The 16,317-nt window shown below is 36.9% G+C and overlaps 1 protein-coding gene across 2 annotated transcripts in view; it reads left to right on the forward strand.

Moving 5' to 3' along the window:
• The window catches only part of SLAIN2 (SLAIN motif family member 2), a 71,834-nt gene that overhangs the window by 51,619 nt on the left and 3,898 nt on the right, over positions 1-16,317 (forward strand). For both annotated transcript variants that reach the window (XM_024993301.2, NM_001035405.1), the window contains one exon: positions 15,184-15,502. In XM_024993301.2, the coding sequence (XP_024849069.1) occupies positions 15,184-15,502 (319 nt within the window). The remainder of the gene's footprint in view (positions 1-15,183; positions 15,503-16,317) is intronic.

Genomic DNA, 16,317 nt, shown 5'->3' on the forward strand with positions numbered 1-16,317 from the left:
CTCCTTTATACCTCATTTAGAGATAGCTCTACATTTAAATAATTTCTGATGCTTACTACCAGTCTGTTGATATTGTCTCACCAGTCAATTTTTTTATTTAAAGCTTATCCTCTAGTAGATTCCTTCAGAAGGAGTTATGGGAACAATATCCATTCTCTCATTTTTTGTATGTTGGTGACAGCTTGTTTGCTATTTTTATATTTGAAAGTCAGCTTGATATGAAATCTTTGGCTTATATTTTCTTTCCTTGAGTATCCTAAATATATGACTCTTATTTTTTGTCAGGAATAAGAGTTGTTTCTGTTACAATCATTTGATATTTTTATCTAGATGTCCAAAGGTTTTTTTTTCTCTTTAAAGTCCAATAATTTATGAGAATGCATCTCTTTGTTGGTTCTTCTGAGTTGATTTCCCCAGACTTGTGTTATTTCAATTTAAAGTTGCAGAGATTTAAAAATTTTAGACAAGTTCTTTGAAATTATAGTTTTCATTATTGCGTCCTTTTGTATTGCTCTTCTCTTTTTGTGGGAATTCTTGTACACATATTAGGAGTTCTTTGCCTTCTATATTTGTTGCCTTCTCTTGAATCCTTTTCATCTTTCTTAATTTCTTCTTGTTCTATAAAAGTTTATTTTCATTATTTATTTCTCTTAAAGCACTCTGTTGTGTATGGTGACTCTTGTTCCTTGCATCTTAGACTTCACTTTGAAATGATTTATTTTACGTCTAAATCTTTTCTGTGTTCCACCATCTCACTTTTGAGTGTTTTTTATTATTTATGTTCTTTTGTATCTTGTAATTTTCATCTTTGTGTGTGTGTGCACATCAGTTCAGAGAAGGCAATGGCACCCCACTCCAGTACTCTTGCCTGGAAAATCCCATGGATGGAGGAGCCTGGTATGCTGCAGTCCATGGGGTCGTGAAGAGTCAGACATGACAGAGCGACTTCACTTTCACTTTCCACTTTCATGCATTGGAAAAGAAAATGGCAACCCACTCCAGTGTTCTTGCCTGGAGAAGCCCAGGGATGGCGGAGCCTGGTGGGCTGCCGTCTATGGGGTCACACAGAGTTGGACATGACTGAAGCGATGCAGCAGCAGCAGCAGCAGCAGCAGTGCATCAGTTCAGTTCAGTTGCTCAGTCATGTCTGACTCTTTGTGACCCCTTGAACTGCAACATGCCAGGCTTCCCTGTCCATTGCAGACTCTTGGTGCTTGCTCAAACTCATGTCCATCCAGTCAGTGATGCCATCCAACCATCTCATACTCTGCCACCCCCTTCTCTTCCTGCCTTCAATCTTTCCCAGCATCAGGGTCTTTTCTTTCTTTTTTTTTTAATTAATTAATTTATTTTTTTACATTACAATATTGTAGTGGTTTTGCCATACATTGACATGAATCCACCATGGGTGTACATGTGTTCCCCATCCTGAAACCCCTCCTCCCACCTCCCTCCCCATCCCATCCCTCTGGGTCATCCTAGTGCACCAGCCCCAAGCACCCTGTATCATGCATGGAACCTGGACTGGCGATTTGTTTCACATGTGTAAATTTACATGTTTCAGTGCCATTCTCCCATATCATCCCATCCTCGCCCTCTCCCACAGAGTCCAAAAGACTATTCTATACATCTGTGTCTCTTTTGCTGACTCGCATACAGGGTTATCATTACCATCTTTCTAAATTCCATATACATGTGTTAGTATACTGTATTGGTGTTTTTCTTTCTGGCTTACTTCACTCTGTATAATCGGCTCCAGTTTCATCCACCTCATTAGGACTGATTCAAGTATATTCTTTTTAATGGCTGAGTAATACTCCATTGTGTATATGTACCACAGCTTTCTTACCCATTCATCTGCTGATGGACATCTAGGTTGCTTCCGTGTCCTGGCTATTATAAACAGTGCTGTGATGAACATTGGGGTACACGTGTCTCTTTCAATTCTGGTTTCCTCGGTGTGTATGCCCAGCAGTGGGATTTCTGGGTCATATGGCAGTTCTATTTCCAGTTTTTTTAAGGAATCTCCACACTGTTCTCCACAGTGGCTGTACTAGTTTGCATTCCCACCAACAGTGTAAGAGGGTTCCCTTTTCTCCACACCCTCTCCAGCATTTATTTCTTGTAGACTTTTGGGTTGCAGCCATTCTGACTGGCGTGAAATGGTACCTCATTGTGGTTTTGATTTGCATTTCTCTGATAATGAGTGATGTTGAGCATCTTTTCATATGTTTGTTAGCCATCTGTATGTCTTCTTTGGAGAAATGTCTATTTAGTTCTTTGGCCCACTTTTTGATTGGGTCTTTTATTTTTCTGGAATTGAGCTGCAGGAGTTGCTTGTATATTTTTGAGATTAATTCTTTGTCCGTGAGTCAGTTCTTCACATTAGGTGGCCAAAATATTGGAGTTTCAGCTTCAGCATCAGTCCTTCTGATGAATATTCAGGACTAATTTCCTTTAGGAAGGACTGATTTGATCTCCTTGCAGTCCAGGGGATTATCAAGAGTCTTCTCCAACACCACACTTCAAAAGCATCAGTTCTTCGGTGTTCGGCTTTCTTTATAATCCAACTCTCACATCCATACATGACTACCCGAAAAACCATAGCTTTGACTAGATGGACCTTTGTTGTGTATGCATGGTAGACATATTTGGCAAGATTTCACCATTAGTAGAAGTATTATTCTATTATTTATTTTCTTTCTTTTTTTTCATATAATAGCTTTATATGAAATTTGGCCTCATTCTTTCTGTTGTTTATTGTTCTGTGAAATTGGTTTTCTAAACACTTAGAAAGGGAGTTTTAAGTTTCTAATTTATGGCTGTAGTGCTCCCTCTTCTGTTGTTTTAGGGAACTGTTCGAAAATAGGGCTATTTATTTTCTGAGGTTTCTTGCTTTTATTCTCCTCCCTTATTTTAAAATTCATTCTTTTAAAGTGTACGCAAAAAAAGGGTGATACAGTTAACCCGTGAACAACATGGGTTTGAACTGTGTGGGTTCACTTATACATGGATTTTTTCACTATGCACATGTGCTACACTACTACACGGTCTGTAGTGGCTGAATCCACAGGCGCAGAACCATGCATACAGAGGGCCAACTGCAAAGTTATGTGTGGATTTTCCACTGTGAAAATGGTCAGCACCTCTAACTCCTTGAATTACTCAAAGGTCAGTTCATAAGTTGAGCAACTGTTAACCACTGTCTGATTTTAGAAATTTTCATCACCCCATAAGAAATACAGGCACTGTTAGCAGTCAGTCCCCATTCCCCACTCCTTCCAGGCACTGGTAACCACTAATCTGTCTCTGGATTTGCCTATGCTATACATTTCATATCAATAGATTCATACAATATGTGATCTTTGCAGCTGGCTTATTTCACTTACCATAACATTTCCAAAGTTCTTCGTATTTAGCATGTATTAGTACTTTGTTCCTTTTTTATTGCCAAATAATATCCCATTGTATGGACACAAACCAATTTTGTCTATCCATTCATCAGTTGGTGGACATTTGAGTTGTTTCCCATTTTGTATTTATTGTGAATAATGCTGCTGATGCTGCAGATGTTTGTTGGTAGCTTATTTATTATCTATTAGTGTTTTTGTATATATGGAAGAAAAGCTAGTGAAGTCGATTCTCACAGGTTTCTTCTGCCTTTATGTTTAATAAATATTCTCTTTATATGCTTAGAAAAATAATGGCAAGTACTGTATACTAATGAAAGAAGAAATCAAAGACTTTTTTATGATTACTTGTTAGCCATTAAAAATTTAATATGCCTTGGTGTCATATCTTATCAAACTTGCATAGGATAGTAGCCCCACAAATAAACTTTCTGAGTCTAGCTGAAATTTAAAATGTTAAAAATGATATTTTAACTTTTAGTCCCAGAGGTGTTTCTCCTTTGGTATTACCAGTCTGGGAATCAGGAGACCTGGATTCAAGGCCTCATTTTCCTATTTATTTGGTCAGTTGATTTCTGTGATTATGGCAATTTTCGTTCACTATAGAGTGGAAGGGTTGTACTAGATGGTTACTACCATCTCGTTTAACAAGGATTCTTTAACTTTGTAATGAGAGAATCATACTTACTTCATCTCTGTGGCCTTTAATAACCAGAAATTATTTTTAAAGCCCTTACTATGTCAGTAACCTGTTGCCCATCATTTATGGTGCATAGATCATTGAGGGGCTGGAATGAGTAGTGTAATTAGGATAACTGACAAGGAAGTATTTTTGTCCTTATTCTTTATTAATTAACTGAATGGCATATATGTTTTAATAAGTATTTTGTTCCCCATTAGTCTTGGTGGCCAATGTTTGGCATTATGTGTTTTTATTGCAAACTATATATTTATTGGACATTTACATATTTTTAAAAAATTATACAATTAATGTAATTTGTAGTTTGGTTGACACATGACTGAAAACAACCACTTGATATGTCTAGTTTTTATATTGCAAGATAGTGTTTAATGTTGTGATAGATTATTTGTAAAAAATTCAGTGAATATCAAGATGAATACAGTATACAGTTTAATCAGTTTCTGTTTTTTAGAGTGAAGTGCCTGCTGAATTATTTAAGCCTTAAATAGAAAATAAACAGATTTTTATTAAATGCTTATTAAAAGACAAAAATGAGTATGAAAAACAAGAATCCTCATATCACCCACCATTCCATTTTAGAGATGACTCTGACACCACAGTTAACATTCTTAGTCATGTCAGTTTTATAAATAGAATTCTAATTCTTGCTTGGGGCAGATAACATTCCTTCATTTTGTGCCTTGGTTCAAGTATAATTCTTGATATCCAAAATGAGTAAAGAGAAATTATATCCTGCTGTCATAATTAATTTGGGTGATAGAGCCTAACTTACTTAATGCCTATATTTTAGTCAGTTTATCAGAACAGCCCAGGAGACTGTCCTGAGTGGCATTGTTGAATATCTTTCCAGAAAACTGAGCTGCAGCAGGCTGAGAGGCACCACATTCCCTGGGTATGGGAGGCATGGATATGATTTGTCTTATAAATCCTGTAATATTTTACATTTTATCAACAGTTTGCGTATACATTACTCATTTGATCTTCACAGCTAACCTATGGTATCTGCTGAAACTTGTTTTGTTAGATTTGCATCTATGTATGTATTTTTCTCTATTTTGGGATGCAGTGCAAATGGTATTGCATTTAAAATTTATATTTCCATACACTTACTGCTGGCATATAGAAATATAATTGGTTTTTGTATGTTTATCTTACATTTTGTGACTTTCCTGAGCTTAGAATTTCTGGAAGATTTTATTTTTTGTCTGTTTTTTAGATTCCTTGGGATTTTCTGTGTAAAAAGAGTTTTTTTTTCCCCCCTAACTTGTTGTTGTTGTTCAGTCGCCCAGTTGTGTCTGACTCTTTGTGATCCTATGGACTGCAGTATTTCAGGCCTCCCTGTCCCTCACTATCTCCTGGAGTTTGCCCAAGTTCGTGTCCACAGCGTCGGTGATGCCATCCAGCCATCTCATCCTCTGACACTTTCTTCTCCCTCTGCCCTCAGTCTTTCCCAGAAATCTATTAGGTTGGTGCAAGAGTAATTACAGTTTTGTACTATGAATTTTAAATCATAACTAGGCTCAAACACATCTTTATTAATCAAAATAGGAACCATTACAATAGACAAATTTTTGCCAATGAGAAATAGGTTTGCTTATTCCTAGAGCATAAAAATCTGTGCTTCGGGATTTGATGAACTCTTGGAAAGCATTTTCTGCCTCCTGTGGTTGTGGATCCATTTTCCCTGCAAAAAGTTGTCGAAGATGCTTAAAGAAATAGTAGTCGATTGATGAGAGGTCCGGAGAATATGGTGGATGAAGCAAAACTTAGTAGCCCAATTTGATCAACTTGTGAAGCATCAGTTGTGTAATGTGCAGTCAGGCGTTGTCGTGGAGAAGAATTGGGCCATTTCTGTTGACTGATGCCGGCTGCAAACGTTGCTTGTTTTTGTTACATCTCATTAATTTGTGAGCATACTTCTCAGATGTAACAGTTTCGTTAGGATTCAAAAAGCTGTAGTGGATCAAACCACAGCAGACCACCAAACAGTGACCATGACCTTTGCATGCGAGTTTAGCTTTGAGAAGTTCTTTGGATCTTCTTCTCAGTCCAGCCATGAGCTGGTCCTCATCTGTTGTCATACAAAATCCTGGTTTCATCATACATCACAATAGGATTGCAAAATGGCTCATTGTGTAGAATAAAAGAAGACAATACTTCAAAATGACAATTTTCTGATTTGCAGTCAGTTCATGAGGCACCCACTAACTGAGCTTTTTCATCTTCCCAATTTGCTTCCTCTGCCAAACCACCACAGAATGGTCGACATTGAGACTTAGGCAACTTCTCATGTGGTTAGTTGTAAGAGGATTAGCTTCGATGATGTCTCTCAGTTGGCATCTTCCAATGGATGGCCACTATGCTCCTCCTCTGCAGTGCTCTCTTCTCCTTTGTAAAACTTCTTGAACCACCACTGCACTGTATGTTCCCTAGCAGTTCCTGGGCCAAATGTGTTCTTGATGCTGTGAGTTGTCTCCGCTGCTTTATGACCCATTTTGAACTAAATAAGAAAATCACTTGAAGTTGCTTTTTGTCTAACATCATTTCCATAATCTAAAATATAAAAAATAAGTAATAAGTCATTAGCAAAAAGCATAAAGCAAGAAATGTGAATTAAAATGATGTGTAACATAACCACCTTTATGAAGAATGTATTCCAGTATCAAATGGCAAGTTTCAGCAATGTAAAAAACCTGTTATGTTTGTACCAACCTAAGGTCCATTGTTTTCTGTTCTTATTTATTGCACTCACTGGAACTTCTGGCACTGAGTTGCATAAGAGTGATGAGAGCATATATCCTTACCTTGTTCCTGATCTTAGAGGGGAAGCATTCAGTCTTTCCTCATTAAATATAATGTTCAGTTCAGTTCAGTCACTCAGTCATGTCTGACTCTCTGCAACCCCATGGACAGCAGTATGCCAACTCCTGGAGTTTACTCAAACTCATGTCCATCGCATTGGTGATGCCATCCAACCATCTCATCCTCTGTCATCCCCTTCTCCTCCAACCCTCAATCTTTCCCAGCATCGGGGTCTTTTCAAATGAGTCAGTTCTTCGCATCAAGTGGCCGAAGTATTGGGGTTTCAGCTTCAGCATCAGTCCTTGCAGTGAATATTCAGAACTGATTTCCTTTAGGGTTGACTGATTTGATCTCCTTACAGTCCAAGGGATTCTCAAGTCTTCTGCAACACCACAGTTTAAAAGCATCAATTCTTCGGTGCTCAGCTTTCTTTATAGTCCAACTCTCACATCCATACATGACTACTGGAAAAACCATGGCTTTGACTGGACGGACCTTTGTTGGCAAAGTAATGTGTCTGCTTTTTCATACGCTGTCTAGGTTGATCATAACTTTTCTTCCAAGGAGCAAGTGTCTATTAATTTCATGGCTGCAGCCACCATCTGCAGTGAATTTGGAGCCCAAAAAAATAAAGTCTGACACTGTTTCCACTGTTTCCCCATCTATTTGCCGTGAAGTGATGGGACCAGATACCATGATCCTAGTTTTCTGAATGTTGAGCTTTAAGCCAACTTTTTCACTCTCCTCTTTCACTTTCATCAAGAGGCTCTTTAGTTCTTTGCTTTCTGCCATAAGGGTGGTGTTATCATCTGCATATCTGAGGTTATTATTATATATTGTTTATATTGTTATATCATGTAAGTATAATGTTAGCTGTAGATTTTTTTGTAGGTGCTCTTTATCAAGTTGAAGTTCCTATTCCATCTTTTTCTGAAAATTTTGTCATGAATATGTGTTGAACTTTGTCAAATGCTTTTTTCCATCAAAAATAGGTGGGCTCATGTACTTTTTCTTCTTTAGCCTGTTATTGTGGAGGATTATGTTGATCGATTTTCAAATATTGGACTATCTTTGCATCCTGGAAAAAAACCCCACTTGATCATGGTGTATAATTTTTTTTTATATCACTGAGTTCTTTCTGTTTATATTCTGTTAAGAGTTTTATGTCCATATTCCTGAGAGGTATTGGTCTTCAAGTTTCTTTTTTGACACTGTCTTTTTCTGTTTTGATATTATGGCTGATATTTCATAAAATGAATTTTGATTTATTCTCTCCTCTTCTCTTTTCCGGTAGAGAGTATATGGAATTGATGTTAATTCCTCTTTAAACATTTGGTAGATTTTTTCAGTGAAGTTGTCTGTGCCTGGAGGTTTCTCTTTCAGAGGATTTCGAGTTATGAAATTTCAGTTCAGTCAGTTCAGTTCAGTCACTCAGTCATGTCTGACTCTTTGCGACCCCATGGACTGCAGCACGCCAGGCCTTCCTGTCCATCACCAACTCCCGAAGCCTACTCAAACTCATGTCCATCGCGTCGGTGATGCCATCCAACCATCTCATCCTCTGTCGTCCTCTTCTCCTCCTGCCTTCAATCTTTCCCAGCAGCAGGATCTTTTCTAAGGAGTTGGTTCTTTGCATCAGGTGGCCAAAGTAATGGAGTTTTAGCTTCAGCATCAGTCCTTGCAGTGAATATTCAGGACTGATTTCCTTTAGAATTGGCTGATTTGATCTCTTTGCAGTCCAAGGGACTCTCAAAGTCTTCTCCAGCACCACAGTTCAAAAGCACCAATCTTCGGCACTCAGCTTTCTTTATAGTCCAACTCTCAAATCCATACATGACTACTGTAAAAACCATAGCTTTGACTAGACAATCCATTGTTGGTAATCAGTTTCCTTAATAATTATACGGCCATTCAGTTTATCTGTTACATACCAGATGAGTCACGGTAGTTTGTGCATTTTGAACAGTTGGTTCTTTTCATCTAAATTGTCAAATTAACATGTGTAGAATTGTTCTCAGTACTCCCTTATGGTCCTTTTAACGTCTCCAGGGTCTGTAGTGATATCCCATTTCACTACTGATACTATGTATTTTCTCTCCTTTTTATTTTGTCAGGTTTGTCAGTTGTGAAAGAACTCTCTATTTCATTGATTTTTTTTTCTGTGCTCTTCTATTTTCAGTCTCATTAATTTTTGCTCTTTATTATTTTCTTCTGCTTGCTTTGAGTTTTTTTACTCTACTTTTTCTAGGTTTTTGAAGATAGGAACTTAGATTACTGATGTAAGACTTTCTAATTATGACCCACAAACTTTGATATTTTGTATTTTAATTTTTATTCAGTTCCATATATTATAAAATTTCTATTCAAGTGTATTGTTTGGTTTTCAAGTGATTTTTAAAATCTTTGTTACCTTTTAGTTATTGATTTCTAGTTTCATTGTATTATGATCAGAGAAAGTACTCTTTGTAATTTCAGTTTTTTAAAAACTTGTTGAAGTTTGCTTTATGGCCCAGGGTATAGTCTGTCTTGACTTGGTTTCTGTGGACACTTGAAAAGAATGTGTTTTCTCCTGTTGTTGAGTAGACTGTTCTGTTGATATAAATGTCAATTAGATCCTATGATTGGTGGTGGTGATGTTGAGTTTTTACATACACTTGCTTGTTTTCTGTCTAGTTCTGTTAGTTGAGAGGGAGATGTTGAAATCTCCCAACTGTTATGGGTTTGTCTATTTCTCCTTTCAGTTCAAAGTATTTCCTTCACATGTTTATAGCTGTCTTTAGTATGTACACATTTAGGATTGGCTTGTCTTGGTAATTTGACCCTGCTTTCATTATGTATTATCCTTCCTTGTCCTGTGTAATTTTCTTTTTAATTATCTGATATTACTGTAAACATCATGCTTTGCGTTTTGTATTGTTGGCATGATATATCTTTTCCCATCCCTTAACTTTCAACCTCCCTATATTTTTATATTTGAAGTGAGTTTTCTTATAGGCAGCATAAACTTAGGTTATATTTTAAATGCATTTCTACCAAATCTGGCTTAATAATTGATACAGATGGCCCATTTACATTTCGTGTAATTATTGATGTGCTTAAGTCTGCCATTTTTATTTGTTGTTTTCTGTTTGTTTTCCCTATTTTTCATTTATCTGTTTTCTTTTTCTTGCATTCCTGTGGGTTACTTGAACATTCTTTAGAATTCCATTTTGACTTACAGTGTTTTTTCCCTTTTAGTTTTATTGAGATGTAATTGGCATACAACACTGTATATATATAAGATATACAACATAATGATTTGATTTCCATACATTATGAAATGATAGCCAGTTAAGTTTAGTGAACATCCATCATCTCATGCAGCTACAAAACCAAAAAATCTTAAGATTCACTCTTCTAGCAACTTGCATATATAACATACAGCAGTTAATTAAGTTCTATCAATACATTATACCCCTGGTACTTATTAGTCTTATAATTGGAAGTTTGTACCTTTGGACCAACTTTGTCTGATTTTCTCTCTCCACTATGGCAACCACAAATGACTTAAATGTAGTGTTTTTGAGTGCATATATTTGCATAGTTATTATGGTGACTGTATTACATTATATATGCATTACATCATATATACATATCAGTCTCTCATAGCTCAGTTGATAAAGAATCCACCTGTAATGCAGGAGACCCTGGTTTGATTCCTGGGTCGGGAAGATCCACTGGAGAAGGGATAGGCTACCCACTCCAGTATTCTTGGGCTTCCCTTGTGGCTCAACTGGTAAAGAATCTGCCTGCAATGCGGGAGACCTGGATTCGATCTCTGGGTTGGGAAGGTCCTGTGGAGAAGGGAAAGGCTACCCACTCCAGTATTCTGGCCTGGAGAATTGCATGGACTATATAGTCCATGGGGTCACAAAGAGTCGGACATGACTGAGCGACTTTCACTTCACTTCACTGTTGATGTTATCATTTTATCAGTTCAAGTATGTAAACCTTACCTTTTTTCATGTATCTTTACCCTCACCCTATTTATAATTGTCATAAATATTTACTTTAATATTTCCAATGACATTAGTATTACAAATTTTTCTTAAACCTGCAAATATAATTTTGAAAACTCAAGGAGAAGGAAAGCCTGTGTGTCTGCCTATATTTTTGTTTACCTTATTCTTTCTTCCTTTCTGGTATTCAAGGGTTCCATCTTTTTATCATCTTCTGCCTGTTTATAGAACTTGTTCGACTGGGTTTTTTTGGCAGGGTGGTGGGGAGGAAATGGGTCTGCTGCCCACACATTGTCTTGGTTTTCTTGTCTTGAGAATGTCTTGATTTTCCCTTAATTTTTCTAGGATATTTTCTCTGGGCATAGGATTCTGCGTTGACATTTCTTTTCTTTCAACTCTTGAAAAGTTTATGCCACTTTCCTTCTAATCTCTGTGGGTTATGATGGGAAGTCCACTGTTGTTAAAAATTCATCTTCCCCTATAGGTTATGTATTATCTCTCTCTCTGACTTCAAGGTTTTTATTGTGTTTCATGTTCAAAAGTTTAATTGTGATGTGTTTTGACATGGATTGCTTTGGATTTATCTAGTTTAGTGTTCTCTTAGTTTTTTGAATCTTCAGGTTTATGTCCTTTAGCAAATATGGTGAGTTTTAATATACGAAAGTCATTGTTTCCCACTATACTTTTTGTCCTCTCTTTGTCCTTTCTTCCTAGTACTCCAGTGATATACAGATGTAAGCCTCTTGTAACCCTGCAGGTCCCTGAAAATTCTGTTTGTTCCTTTCTTTCTTTTTTTCTGTTGAAGTATTAATAGTTAGTTTAGAGTGCTGTGTTAATTTCTGCTGTACAACAAAGTGATTCAGTTATACATATATATACATTTTAAAAATTCTTTTTAATTATGGTTTTATCACATGATATTGAATGTAGTTCCTTGTGCTATGCAATAGGATCCTGTTGTTTATCCATTCTGTATGTAATGGTTTGCCTCTGCTAATCCGAAACTCCCAATCCATCCCTCCCCCCACTTCATTCCCCCTTGGCAACCACAAGTCTGTTCTCTGTGTCTGTTTCTGTTTCATAAATAGGTTTATTTGTGTCATATTTTATATTCCACATATAAGTGATATATGGTATCTGTCTTTTTTTAACATATTTCACTTAGTCTCATAATCTCTAGGTTCATCCATGTTGCTGCAAATGGCATTATTTCATTCTTTTTTTTACAACTGAGTAATATTCTATTGTGTATATGTAACACATCTTGTTTATCCATTCATCTGTTGATTGATATTCAGGTTGTTTCCAGGTCTTTGCTATTGTGAATAATAGTTCTGCTGTGAACATAGGACTGTGTTTATCTTTTTGAATTGTGGTTTTGTCTGGATGTTTGCCTGGGAGTGGGATTGCTGGATCATATGGTAGATCTATTTTTAATTTTTTGAAGATCCTCTGTACTGTTTTCCATAGTGGCTGCATCAGTTTACATTCCCACCAACAGTGTAGGAGGGTTCCTTTTTTTCCACACCATCTCCAACATTTATTATTTTGTAGAGTTTTTTATCATGACCTTTCTGATGGGTGTGAGGTGGTACCTCATCATAGATTTGATTTGAATTTTTCTAATGATTGAGTATCTTTTCATGTGCGCATTGGCCACCTGTATATCTTCTTTGGAGAAATGTCTATGTAGGTCTTCTGCCCATTTTTCAATTGGTTGGTTGTTTTTTGCTGTTCAGTTATATGAGCTGTTTGTATATTTTGGAAATTAAGCCCTTGTTTGTCCCATCATTTGTAAATATGTTATACCATTCTTTAAGTTGTTTATTCATTTTGTTTATGGTTTCCTTTGTTATACAAAAGCTTGTAAGTTTGATTATGTCCTATTTGTTTATTTTCACTTTTATGTTTATTGCCTTGGGAGACTTTTTTTTAAGTCTGTTTTCTCTCCACAAGCCACAGGGTGCAGCCAAAAATAATAAGAATAGAATTCCTAAAGTTTTTTAAAAAGTTCTATCTAGCTCTTCAAAAAATCTTTTAATTCTCATCTCATATTTATATTTTTTTATATCCTTAAGCTTGTATGTAATAGTATTTATAAACTATTACAGTAGTTCAGTAGCTCAGTCATCCCTGTGACTTCTTAATCTGTTTGTCCTGACTAATTTTTAGCCTAGTTTTGGTTATCACTTTACAGTTTCTTTATATGTCTACTAGTTTTTATTGGTTAGTAGACATTGTGAAGTTTTATGTTGTATGCTGGATTTTGTTATCTAATTTTAAATAGTGTGGACTTTGTTCTGGTAGACAGTTATTTATAGATTAGTGTGATCCTTAGAGCAAGGATCAACAAACATTTTCTTAAAGAACCAGATAGTAAATATTTTAGGATCATGGGTGATATGGTCTCTATTGTAACTGTTTTACTTTGTAGCTGGAAAGCAGCCATAGACAATAAATATAAACATACAAATGTTGCCATATTCTAATAAAACTTTATTTACAAAAGCATTTTAGTTTCCCATGAGTGGTAACCTGCTGATCCCTGCTTTAGTGGCTTTTTGTTGAGTTTTGTTAGAGTGGATTTAGAGTTGTTTTATTCTAGAACTAGTTTATTCCTTTTAGAGTGTCCCCTGATTGCCCTGAATATTTGGCAAGGATTCTCTGCTCTAACTAGTTGAAACTCAAACGTGTCCTAGTCCTGTATAAGCTTTGGAAACTGTTCAGTTTACTACATGCCTTCTTTGCTCAGTCATATGGAGCTTTACTTGGTGAGTGCACAGCTCAGTATTCAGGCAGAGGTTCAAACAGACCTGAGTTATAGAGGTCTTCTGGAGCACCTCCCTCCTCTAAGGTACTTTGCCCCTCAGAGTCCAATTTTTGTCTCCTCAACTCAGCAAGATAATTTTGATATTCTCTGGATCCTCCTCCTCATTCTATAATCCAAAAAGTCCACCACCATCCCCTCCCCAAAAAAAGCCAGAGAGCTCATCACATTTATTTTCCTTCTCTCAGGAATTACAGTCCTGTACTGCCTGTTGTTCAATATTTGAAAATCGTTTTTATGTATCTTACCCAAATTATAGAGGTGCTTATAGCAGGAGGGTAAGCCCTGTCCTGTTTTTGTCAACATGGTCGGACACTCCTATTGTGGTTTTAAAATAAGTATATTGATTTCATTCCAAACTAGATTTTCTGGGGATGGTGCTTGGGCCCCTCTCCCCCTCCTTTTAATGTTCCTTGGGATTTTGATACACAGTCAAGCTTTCTCTCTATTCATATCTTAGGCAAAGTAATGCAGGTTCAGAGAGAATAGGGTGACTCTGACTTCTTTCTCCCTTTTCCTCTGAACTCTCCTGCCTTACCCCCATCTATCATTCACTCTGAACCCCCACCCCAGAGTTCTTTGTTAGGTAAAGCATATTAAGGTAATATTTTTTTATCTATATTGTATGTAGGCATTCATAGGTATTTGAAGAAACCTTCCAGAGGTGATTTATCCAAATAGAATAAGCAGGAAAGGACGAATGAATCCCGCAACATCTGAGCTTACAATGCTAAGGGACCACCACAATAATAAAATTTATTTTGAAGTCTTATTTTGACAAAAATTACTTCAATTGTACATTTAATTCTTTTGTGTATCATTACTTGTTTTAATAATGTCTTTTAACTAACTACTTAGTAGAATTGACATTCCAGCGAAACATAGCGTCTCTATCCTATGACTTCATATAGTTCTTGATGTGCCCCTAGATTTTAACTTCCTTACTTGCTGAAGCACAACAGAAGCAGGTTCAGTTTCTAAGATTTAAGTTACACTGTGGATGAGAGAGGACTTACTTTCCAGGTACTTGATACATGTTTACATGATTGTTTCTTTGAGGGGAAAGTGTTTGAAATTCTAGTCAACCCTCTAGTAGCCAGCACTTTTTTCACCTCTACAATGTGGCTTAGGTTGGTTGCCGTGCTGAAACAGAATGCTGCAGTGTCTCTTCTGTTATTGTGGATTCCTAGCTGACCTAGTTAAAAATTAAAACACTGTTATCAAGGATAGTTACAGTCCTCTGAGTAAGGACTTGGTTACTTAAGAGCTGCTAGTGATCTTTATGTAAATGTATATATTACCCCAGAAATATTCTTTACTCCTTGCATTTCTATAGAGTGAATTTTCAGGAATACAGATGTACTGGTGCCCAGTCATAAAGCAGCAGTTTCACTTGCACTTGATTTCCACTGAAAACGTTGATTTTTCTTTGCCATTCTGCAGTACCTTCTCCAGGTAAATTCCGCTCCCCTGCAGCACCGTCTCCTTTGGCTCTTCGGCAACCAGTAAAAGCATTTAGTAACCATGGCTCTGGTTCTCCTGGTAGCCAAGAAACAACACAACTCATGCAAACCACTTCCTCACCTGGGCCTCCCATGGTTCAGAACACAGTCCCAGCAAATCCTCCCAGCAATATCAACAGCACTACTCTAACCAGACCTGCAGGGACAACTGTGATGAGAAGTGGCTTGCCCAGACCCAGTGCCCCTTCTGCTGGGGGTATACCAGTGCCTCGCAGCAAACTTGCACAGCCTGTTCGCAGGTAAGTGGCAAACACTCTGTTTTGACCTTCTTGAGTATAGGAAAGTGGGTAGACAGGAATTACCTTCAGTTCTAATAGTGAAGATCAGGAGTCCTAGTGGGTTCCCACTAAAATCATTAAAATTTGAATAAAACATTACTTTCAAGAAATTCTCACTTGGGACATTGGGGTATTATATCACTTTGATTCAGATTAAATTTGCCCAGATGCCTGGTATGATTAAGCATCTTGGTGAATTCCTAGGAAAAATTGTTAGAACCACTCCATCCAGTTGTGGTATTTGTTTGTTTTGAATATAATGAGATTCAGTAAAGATATTAAAAGCATAGTAAGATGCCAGTCCAGGTTCAATGCACGATACTGGATGCTTGGGGCTGGTGCACTGGGACGACCTGGAGGGATGGTATGGGGAGGGAGGAGGGAGGAGGGTTCAGGAGGGGGAGCACATGTATACCTGTGATGGATTCATTTTGATGTTTGGCAAAACTAATACAATTACGTAAAGTTTAAAAATAAAATTAAAAAAAAAATAAAAGCATAGTAGAACCTACAATGAGATTTAAGATACAACTTGTAGCTGTCAGGTCTGAGTGTGTAATCCAGGATGTTGGTTTTCAAATCTCACTACAGTTCAGAATGTTCTGTGGAGTTTATGTAAATATAGAGGCTGAGTTTTGCCTACAAAGTAGATCTGGTGTGAAGCCCCAGATCTGTAGGTATGCTGTTTTTAAATTTGTTTGTTTAATCTTCAGATGATTCTGAGCCTACCCAGATTGGGAGTCACATATATGTAGTCATATCTGTACCTTTCAGAT

This window comes from Bos taurus, chromosome 6 (genome assembly GCF_002263795.3).
Source record: "Bos taurus isolate L1 Dominette 01449 registration number 42190680 breed Hereford chromosome 6, ARS-UCD2.0, whole genome shotgun sequence".
Lineage (NCBI taxonomy): Eukaryota > Metazoa > Chordata > Mammalia > Artiodactyla > Bovidae > Bos > Bos taurus.